Below are 10,888 nucleotides of genomic sequence, written 5' to 3' on the forward strand. Positions count from 1 at the left end.
ACTCTACTAGCTGTGTCATGGTGCTGCAGCTAAAGCAAAGGTAGGATGGTGAAATATTCCTATACTGTATTTCAATATGGCTTGTTCTTTGTTATAAAGATGTAAAGATCAGAAAATTGATTTCACCTATTTCTGATGAGCTAAAAGGGTGTTGTTTTTAATCCTAACCTTCTTCATAGGGAGTCCCTCTGGATTGTGAATGTCTTGTCTCCACCCCAGTTCTGCAGGGTCTGAGAAAGCTGAAGGACCAGCTAGGTAGGAGGTCTTTGACTGTGTGTTAGTTTGGGAGTTGATGCATTCCTTCCAACGTTTATGCTCGACTTCAGTGTGCTTTTGATGAGTGGGCCTGAGATGGTCAATGTCATTCCAAGTGCTCCTCTATTTTAATGGTCATGCGGTCATGGGTAATGGACTCCCAGGAGTTGATGACAATTCATTTTTAAGAATTTTCAAAAAGTACAATTTCAAGTAAGCTCAGAGAACGTCTTTCAATTGTTTCTTCCATCTGCTAGGGATTCTCTTGCCTTGACATAACTTGTAACAGAATGTCAAGAGATTGGTGACCCTCTGGAGGAAAAAGCTGCCGCTCAGTTTCCAATTAAATCTTTCCCCTCTCAGCATAAACCTGTGCTCTGGTTCTCGATTCCCCCACATTGCATAAAATACTGTGCATCTACCCTACTATCCCCCGTATGATTTTATACACCTCTGTACGATCACACTTCATCCTCCTGCATTCCAAGGAATAACGTCCTAGCCTACCCAACCTCTTCCTTGTAGCTCAGGCCCACAATTCTGGTAACATCCACGTACAAATATTTGCCATGTTAAAACGCTACCTGCCTGATTTCCAAAGATAACTACTTGTGGGATCACAGCTGGTGCATCCTACCACAAGAATGTCTTAGAAGAATGCAAAAATCTTAAAGAAGCATCTCAATGGTGAGCAGAATAGTTGTGGGAAGGGCTGCCATGGAGATCTGGTAAAATTCAGAAGGAGGGGTGATACGTATCTTGTTTGCACAACATCACCAGAAGCCCAATCCCACATTCGCCAGTGCCGATTGCTTCCTGTGTTGCAGCTTACTTCATGCCGCTATAAGCAGCCTTGAAAGTTGCCCATCATCAGGCAGGGACGGCAGCATGAATGGGTGCTCTGATTACATTAATTTGGCACTGAGACCCAGTAATGATGTTTTCAGTATACACAGCAGTAAAATATCAATCCGGCAGATACATAGAGCAAATATCCCAGTTAAGGCCCCTTTATTCACATGGTGCAGGGTCACCTCCTTGTTCAGCTGTATATTAAAAACATTGCTGTAATTGCATTGGTGGTCTAAGCGATGAGTGTTGATCACAGTGGTGGCATAATCACAAATAATGCCAGAAATCGTTAGCGACAGTACAATGAATCATGCCAGAAGGTCCTGGTCCAATTCTGAAATGGATGCGAGGCCAGCCAAGTGCAGAAAGTGGATCTCATATACACTTTGAGCATACAGAAAAGGAAGTACATGCTCTATTTCTAAGGCGATGAAGTTGAACGCAGAAGAACATCTATAAAGATGAACTATTCTCTGAAATATCCTAATTGGGATGGCGGCGCGACTAACGTGCATCTGTCTTTTTTAATTTTTTTGTCTTGTAGAGAGTAAAGTTTGTGGTGGATTTTTGACTGTATGTGTGGGAGGCGGTGGGGGGGGGGGGGGTGTAAAAACTTTTAGATCTCTTCCCTGTACGGGGACCCGACCTTTTCCCTGTCGGGTCTCCATTGCCATTGGGGCCTAGCACCATGGAGCGGCCTCCAACCGGAACGACAACTCAAGTCACGGAGCCTGCGGAGCTGCGGACCTACCATTGTGGAGCTGGCCAGCTTAGGAGCATGGAGAGCTGTGGTGGCGCGCTGCTGCGTCCCGACTCCGGTGGATGGTGACATCGGGAGCTTGCGGGTCCCCGGTGGGAGACGGCTTTGCGGGGCACCGGCAACAGCGACTTCTCCCGCTCTAATTGCGGGGTTGAGAGTGACCTGGAGCAAGGCCTTAGATCACCCGGCGCGGCTTTAAGTGGCCGTGGGACTTGCTAGCGCCCGCCGGGGGCTTTGACTTTGAGTTCGGGAGAGGAATGGAGAGCAGGGGAGAGACAAGACTTTGCCTTCCATCACAGTGAGGAGGAGATTCACTGTGATGGATGTTTGTGTAAATTGTGTTGGTGTGTGTCTTGGTTCTTTTCTTGTATGACTGCAGAAACCAAATTTCGTTTGAACTTCATGTGAGGTTCAAATGACAAATAAACGGTATTGTATTGTATGTCTTCAAGTTTTGATTCATTATCACTTGACCTGTTCAACGTTGACACTGCACTTGATTTGGATCATTTTTTAGCAGGAGGAGGATCAAAATGGTTAGAGAAGGAAAACTGCACCCATGCACCCCTTCAGAAGGTCATGAGTACATTAAATGGTGACCTGTATGAAGCTAAAAGGAACTAATGAGTAATTGTCAAAATCTACGCTACCTATAAAAATGCAGGCAACTAATAAGCACAATTAGTCTCTGAAACCATAATGTTACTTAGAGGAAAACTGTTCATGAATTATATTCAAAAGCTTGCATTCTTCACAGGGTACTGCAAAACAAAGGCGAGGCTTGCACTTAAGTGATAGATAGAAACATAGTAAATAGGTGCAGGAGTAGGCCATTCGGCCCCGAGCCTGCACCGCCATTCGATATGATCATGGCTGATCATCCAACTCAGTATCCTATCCCTGCCTTCTCTCCATACCCTCTGATCCCTTTAGCCACAAGGACCACATCTAACTCCCTCTTAAATACATCCAATGAAACTGGCCTCAACTACCTTCTGTGGCAGAGAATTCCACAGATTCACCACTCTGTGTAAAAAATGATTTTCTCATCTCGGTCCTAAAAGACTTATCCTTAAACTGTTACCCCTAGTTCTGGACTTCCCCAGCATCGGGAATAATCCTCCTGCATCTAGCCTGTCCAACCCCTTAAGACTTTTGTAAGTTTCTATAAGATCCCCCCTCAATCTTCTAAATTCTAGCATGTACAAGCCGAGTCTATCCAGTCTTTCTTCATAATACCTTTTGCACCAGCCCAAAAAATGTTTATAGCTAATGATTTAATTCTAAGTACTGTCAGTGATGCAATGTAAAAAGGTGGTACAATTGTTGAATCGCTGCCTTACAGCGCCAGAAACCCGAGTTTGATCCAGTCTACGGGTGCTGTCTTTGCGGAGTTTGCACATTCTCCCTGTGACTGGAAGAAAAATTAATATATTTCCTTAATTTAATTTTGATTGGAAATGAACAAGGTAACGAAAGGGTGTTTTGGATGTGACAATTGCAATCTCTCACTTGACCAGGTGCAGAAGAAGTTTGTGGGGATCGGCAAAGTAAGATTAGACGTATTACCTCTTGTCTGGGAATGTGTTGAAGGGTGGATGGTGAATGTAAACATGAAATAGTAGAGGAGATAACAAAGCTTGTTTTTCCTTTGTGAAAAGTTACAGTAGACCACCCGCACCCCCTACCGCTAGTGGCATAGAAATGTTACTGTAAATGGGGGGCTTATGGTTGGCTTGGAGAGGGGATGGTGGCGTGGGCCGCCTAAAAGGTGCGATAGAATAATGTCAAGATGCCTTTGTATTGTGTTTGACTTGTATTCACCATCTGTTGTTGAATAAGATTTACATATACAGAAATAATGTTATGACTAATGAAATAATTGGAACCCATGTAGCAGATAGAACATTTTCGTAGAGTAGTATCTAACAAAAGTAAACAAAAGTTATTTACTGCGCAGTATGACTGTCGACTAATTTTGCTGTGAAGTCAGAGAACTGCTGCAGTCACCAACTGCTGCCATCTCTCCATGATATCATGCAATAAAGTCTCTTGAAGCAAACCAGCTAAGTCTGTTACTTTTCGTTTTCCTTTTATTTCCCTCTAAATTAATTTCTTCCACAGTGACCGTGTGGGTTTTATCTGGGTGCTCTGGTTTCCTCCCACATTCCAAAGACGTGCAGGTTTGTGAGTTAATTGACCTGCAAATCTGTTCCTAATGTCTCGGAGAGGCCTAATGATTATTGGCCAGTGCGGACTTGGTGGGCCAAGAGCCTGTTTCCACGCTGTATCTCTAAAGTAAAAACTAAACTATAAACAAAAAAAAAAGCAGATAATTCATACACCGCAATAATAACACAGGGCCTATAACTGGACCAGAGTAGCATGGATTGACCAATGACCAACATCAACTGTTGTGAGCATGAACAAAGGTGTTCTGCTTAAACAACAAATGCTGGCTTTTCTATTATAATGGTGGATCTATTTTTAAGTGTTATGATCTGATATTATTATCACAAAATACTGCTCACATAATAGATCACTGAAACATTAAATGCTTTTCCCTTCACAGATACTGCCTGACCAACTGAGCATTTTCAGGGCCCATGGTTGACATAAGAACATGTTTGCAGACCACAATCAGCACAAATTGCCAACAAAACACACCCTTTGATAACCATCAACTCCTCGAGGTTGTGTGTTCAGACCCCTGTGCTACTTTCTCTATACCCATAGCAATGCAGCCAGATACAGTTCCAATTCCATTTTTTAATTTGTTGACAATACCACAGTTATTGGAAGAATAATAGGTAATGACGAGGCAGAGTACAGAAGAGAAAGTCTGATTGAATGGTGCCAGAACAACAATCTTGCTTTCTACGTCAGCAAAGCTAAGTAGCTAAAGAGGGAGTGACGAAGGACGTGAAAACACATACCTTCACATTCAGTGACAGTTTCTTCCCAGCTGTTAACAACAAGTTAACAGTCCTGAGCTACCATTTACCTCATTGGAGCTCGGACCATGTTTAATTGGACTTTACTTTACCTTGCACTAAACGTTATTCCCTTTATCATGTGAGTGTGCACTGTGTATAACCAACTGGTTAGCACGTAACACAACCTTTTCACTGCACATTGGTGCACACGGAAATAAACTAAACTCAAACTAAACTAATTATTGAATTCATGGGGAGATAGCGGAGGATCAAAGGACCTCTGTTCATTGATGGGACAACAGTGGAGAGAGTCAATAACTTCAAGTTCCTGTGCATGCATATCTCTGAGGATCTGTCCTGGGTACAGTATGTTGATGCAATCACAGAGAAAGCTCATCAAAGCTTTAGAAGATTGAAGGTATTTGGTATGTCGACAAATAGTCTATTGTATGGTAGAGAGCACACTGACTGGTTGCATCTCAGCCTCGTTTGGCAACTCAAACGCCCAGGAGCAGGGAATACAGTCATATACTGTACATTGCCCTGTCCATGACAGGTACTGACCTCTCCCTAAAGTGATCAACACGGGAAGCTACTCCAAAAAGGCAGCAAATATCAAAGACACACACCATTCTGGCCGCACTCTTATTTTGCTCCTACCATCCAAAAGAAAGTACAGGAGTCAGAAAACCATGTGACAAGGTTCAAGGATAGCTTCTTCCAGCAATCATCACGCTCTTGAACACTACACAATACCAACCTGAACTATGAGCATCTATGGACTGTGTCTATGGTTGCACTGCGGACTTTGTTTTTTTATGCTTATTAATTTATAGATTTTTTAAGTATTATATTTATCTCTGTGTGTTGTGCTTACGGGCTTATTAAATTATTGCAAATAAGAATTTCATTGTTCATTTGTCGGCACATGGCAATTAAGCACTCGATGTTGCTGCATTTCTTCAAAATAGTACTATGGATTTAGAGGTTTAAGGTTTCATCTGATAGACATGAAGTAGAATCGAGTCTTCTATTTTATGAGTGAAACAATTGCCTTTGCCCTTGTACTCCAACAATTCTGCTTTTTCAGTTTCTAGAACTGTATTTCAGAGAGGAGTTGGACGTTCATACGAACCACCTCTTGCATCCAATTAGCACAGCTCTGCACTGTTAGTTTAGATTTCTGTATAGTAGCTGGAGTAGCATTTACTCCTAAAGACATCTAATAGTGGAGGGAACGTCATCAACTATTATTAGCTTCATAGGAAAATCATTTAATATGTAACCAAATTGTGCCTGTGCTATTAAACCAACACAGTTGCACAACTAGCAGAGATGTTGCTTCAGATCACCATCAAAACCAGTTCAATCCTGTTGTTGGGGTGCTATTTCCTCTCCTATATGACCCTCTCAGGGTCCATAAGAGTTTACAAGGATGATCCCAGGAATGAGTAGGTTAACCTATGATGAGCGTTTGTCAGCACTGGGCCTGTTTAGAAGAATGGAGTTTAGAAGAATGAGGGGGACCTCACTGAAACATACAGAATAATGAAAGGCTTGGATAGTGTAGATATAGAGAGGATGTGTTTACTAGTGACGGAGACTAGGACTAGAGGTCATAGCCTCAGAATTAAATGACGTTCTTTTAGGAAGGAGATGAGGAGACATTTATTTAGTCAGAGGGTGGTGAATCTGTGAAATTATTTGCCACAGAAGGCTGTGGAGGCTGTCAGTAGATAATTTTAAGTTGGAGATAGATAGATTCTTGATTAGTACAGGAGTCGGGGGTTATGGGGAAAAGGCATGAGAATGGTGTTAGGGGGGAGAGATAGATCACCCATGATTGAATGGTGGAGTAGACTTGATGGGCCAAATGGTCTAATTCTACTCCTATCACTTATGACCTTATATTTTGTATGTCGTATGTTCTCCCTGTGGGTCAAAACACTTTCATCACAAATCCCAAAGATGTGGAGGCTGGAGTGGTAATTCACCACTGAAGTTTGTTCCCAATGATTAGGGTCTGCTTCTTGATTAGTACGGGTGTCAGGCCTAATGGGGAGAAGGCAGGAGAATGGGGTTGTGAGGAAAACATGATCAGCCACGATTGAATGGCAGAGTAGACTTCATGGGCCGATTGACCTAATTCTGCTCCTATTTTATGAACAATGTCTACATCAATGCATTGTGGGATTAAAATAGGATTAGTGTAATTGGACATTTGGTGGTGGTGCGTGGATTCGATGGGCTGTTTCTGCGCTGCATTTCTATAAAACATTGAAAGACACAAGGTGCTGGGGTTACTCAGCGGGTCTAATCGAGGCAGCATCTCTGAAGAATAGCTATGATGCCAGAGATGTTGCCCGACTCGCTGAGTTACTTCAGCATTTTGTACCTTTTTTTAATGTAATCCAGCATCTGAAGTTCATTGTGTCTAAAACCTTCAATCTTCTTTCAGGCGTTGATGCGATTCACACAAAGTATTCCCACTTGCCCCTGACAATGCTTGATCCTGGCATTACGCGAGTAAGATCAGCAAATAATTCCACAATCATTTGAACAAATCTGCTTTTTCCCCCTTGCTCCTCGACCCGCAGATTTTTTACATTGTGCAATTAATCTCTCCCTCTCTCTAGCTCCAACCCTTTGAACGCCGCTGTTATGGAAACAACATGACAACAGTTGCAAGTAAGGCTGTCGAACTTTGTGCCCTGACCCGGTCTTGTTAACCGCTTTGAAAGAACCGAAATCGCCAAAGAAACGGACTCACCGGGCGGTGGTGTCGGCACCGTTTGCCCACTCCGAATAAATCTCTGTGAAAGGCTTTTGGCTCCATGTTTTCCATGAGTTAGGGCGGGATCGGCGGCACCAAGGCTGTTTGCGGGTGGACCCGGCGACGCTTGCTTGCACCACTACAGGTGCTGTTGTGAGCTACAACGCTGCCATTCCCGGCAATGCGGCCCCCAGCTCCGCCCACGTTGGACATATAGGAGAGATACATAGCAAGAATATGAGTTCCCATATTCCACCAACACAGCTGAGTAGAGAATGGGAATCGACAGGAGCTCTCATGCCCGCTTCCAAACCGAGCCCCGCATGTGCATTTAAATTCATTGGTTCTATGAGCAGAATTAGGGCATTCGGACCATCAAGTAGCAATGTTACAAAATTTTGAAATTTAAAAAATCAAGTCTGTAATTTATCCCATCAGATAAAGCATAAAAAGAAGTTTAATTTGACACCTAATTCACTTTCATATCTCAAGTATTTAAAAAGTTATGGCCATTTTCATACTCGGAAATTAGCATCTTGTTCCCTATTGATTTTCTATGGACATAACAAAAAAGCTGTGATCGCTTGCTGTCAAAAGGCCATGACCTTCTTAAAAATTAAGAGAACTGAATGAAAATTTCAGTTATCGTAGATTGAACCATTCTGAAACAAACATAAAATAATCTAACTTGGATGACCTGAAATTAAAGCATATAATTAGTTAGTTACCCAAGTGTAGCAAATTTCAAACTTCAATTACTAGATCTAAACATCTATCCATTTCTTAATAAATGATTAACGTTTTTAAATAGCCCAAGTGTCCAAATAATATTCATAGATAATTCACAATAAAACATGATTTTAAAATCTCATTTACATTAATTTATAGGCCAAATGGAAGGAATTTAGTGTTTAAGAAGGAACTGCAGATGCTGGCGAATCGAAGGTACACAAAAAAGCTGGAGAAACTCAGCGGGTGCAGCAGCATCTATGGAGCCAAGGAATTTAGTGTTCAATTGCTGTAAATTAAAGTCAATTTTAAATCAGTTTTCTAGTGGGTTCCTGTGAACGCGCTGGTTTAGAACGTTCACATTGTGCTGGATTTGTGCCCTCAAATGCCCAGAAAAACACTGCGGAATATAAAGAGCCCAAAATGAGCTACTCGCTATAGAAAACTTTATATACAGGGTTCTGCCCCAGGGTAAGAAGCCCCTTTTAATGTAAAAATAAGGTACATACCTTTAATTGTTTGCTTTATAAAACCCTGGGGCTGCGAGAGGTCGCGGGTTTAGAGAGTGATTTTTAAACTACTATAACTATTATACAAGGCCATAAAAACTAATAATACCTTTTGCGACGGGGTCTTTCAGCGATTTTTCGTTAATGATTTACTAGGCTGAACATTTTCGATTGCAACAGCCTAGTGAAAATCGCGTTTTAAACCCGCCCCCTCAAAACAGCGCCAAAATCGCGCACACGGGCTGGGGCAGATTTTCAACCACGGTTCAGGTAGGCTTTGCAACATACCTACATCAAGTCTACTCTGCCATTCAATCACGGCTGATCCATTTCCCCCTCTCAACTCCATTCTCTTGCCTTCGCTCCATAACCCCTGACACCCTTATTAATGAAGAATCTGTCAATCTCTACCTTTAGGCTGTGGGCCGAGCATCAAAAATGTGTCTAGAAATAGGATTTTGTGACCCAAGTCACCAAACTACATGAAATTTTCACATATTGTGTAAAAATATTTATATAAATCACCCCTGAAACTCGATATGAAGAAGACTTGCACATTTTTATTAAATTAGGGAAAAAACAGAAAAATGTTGGGTATTTTTTAGTCCAATCAAAGCACGTTTAACATTGAGTATCTGCCAGTTGGCCAATCACGCGCTTTGTTTCAGGCTAGCACACAAAATAGCTGAGGGGGCTTCACAGATGCCTGTTTTACTGGAGATTCCGATTTGTTGTTCTGTGGAATAAATGTCATGGATACTTGCAGCAGGTTAATTGTATTTAGTGGGAAAAGCATAAAAAAGGCTGAAGAAAGTGCTGCGAAGTGGATTAAAGTGCAAGAAAGCCTTCAAAGTCCCTGCTGATGTGCTGGAACACAAAGAAGGCCCCCATGAATCAACTAACTGAAAGGTAAGATTAAAGTCTGAATTTATGAAATTCTATCTGTATGGACTTTAATTAATTTAATATAATGTGAATAAATTCATTCATTCATTAATTCCTTATTAATTCATTCACTCACTCACTCATTCATTCATTCATGAAATTGAGGGCTTAAACTATAACACAGCTAATCCCGGAGCTGCCTGCAAATATTTACCGGGAAAAAGTGCTCCGATCGCGGGGCCTAGGTACTCGCGATAAAGTGAAGCCGCGGTCTCAATTAATAAGCGGCTGTACATAGTGCCATCTGTAGCGGTCATTATCAGACCCCGATAACGGGAGAAAAACGGAGGGATATCGATCGCTATTTACCGCGAGTACCTAGGCCCCGCGATCGGAGCACTTTTTCCCGGTAAGTTTTCGCAGGCAGCTTCGAGATTATTTGTTAAAGACTTATTACTCTACAACAGGCTGGCATTAGTGACAATGTTTAATTGACTGTGTTATAGTTAGGCCCTCAATTTCATGAATGAATGTATGAGTGAGTGAGTGAATGAATGAATAAGGAATGAATGAATTAATGAATTTATTCACATTATAAAATGGTGCAATTAAATTAATTAAAGTCCATACAGATAGATTTTCATAAATTCAGACTTTAGTCTTACATTTCAGTTAGTTGATTCATGGGGGCCTTATTTGTGTTCCAGCACATCAGCAGGGACTTTGAAGGCTTTCTTCCACTTCCATCCAGTTAGCAACACTTTCTTCAGCCTTTTTTATGCTTTTCCCACTAAATACAATTAACCTGCTGCAGGTTTCCACGACATTTATTCCACAGAACAACAACAAATCGGAATCTCCAGTAAAACAGGCATCTATGAAGCCCCCTCAGCCATTTTGTGTGCTAGCCTGAAACAAAGCGCGTGATTGGCCAACTGGCAGACAACTCAATGTCAAATGTGCTTTGATTGGACTAAAAAATACCCAACATTTTTCCGTTTTTTCTCTAATTTAATAATACGACTTATTCCACACAGAGTCTTTTACTATAACTGTTTATTAAAGTTACTGTTACACACTATGCAATAGCTGTCCGTGGTCATCACTGGAGCTAGAGAGCGAGCTAGATGTGGGGACACTACAATTATACTGGAGATAATGGGGAGTGGTTAGTGGTGGGGAGGTCACT

The 10,888-nt window shown here is 41.8% G+C and overlaps 1 protein-coding gene across 5 annotated transcripts in view; it reads right to left on the reverse strand.

Moving 5' to 3' along the window:
* The window catches only part of LOC129701339 (homeodomain-only protein-like), a 118,727-nt gene extending 110,901 nt beyond the window's left edge, over nucleotides 1-7,826 (reverse strand). For 3 of the 5 annotated variants that reach the window (XM_055642492.1, XM_055642486.1, XM_055642481.1), the window contains exon 1: nucleotides 7,574-7,726. In XM_055642492.1, the coding sequence (XP_055498467.1) occupies nucleotides 7,574-7,648 (75 nt within the window). In that variant the 5' untranslated portion in view covers nucleotides 7,649-7,726. Of the gene's footprint in view, nucleotides 1-7,573 lie in introns of all 5 variants that reach the window. The other 2 variants (XM_055642498.1, XM_055642507.1) reach the window with 2 other exon arrangements.
* Nucleotides 7,827-10,888: the final 3,062 nt, after the last annotated feature.

Source organism: Leucoraja erinacea, chromosome 1 (genome assembly GCF_028641065.1).
Source record: "Leucoraja erinacea ecotype New England chromosome 1, Leri_hhj_1, whole genome shotgun sequence".
In the NCBI taxonomy this organism is placed as follows: Eukaryota; Metazoa; Chordata; class Chondrichthyes; order Rajiformes; family Rajidae; genus Leucoraja; species Leucoraja erinaceus.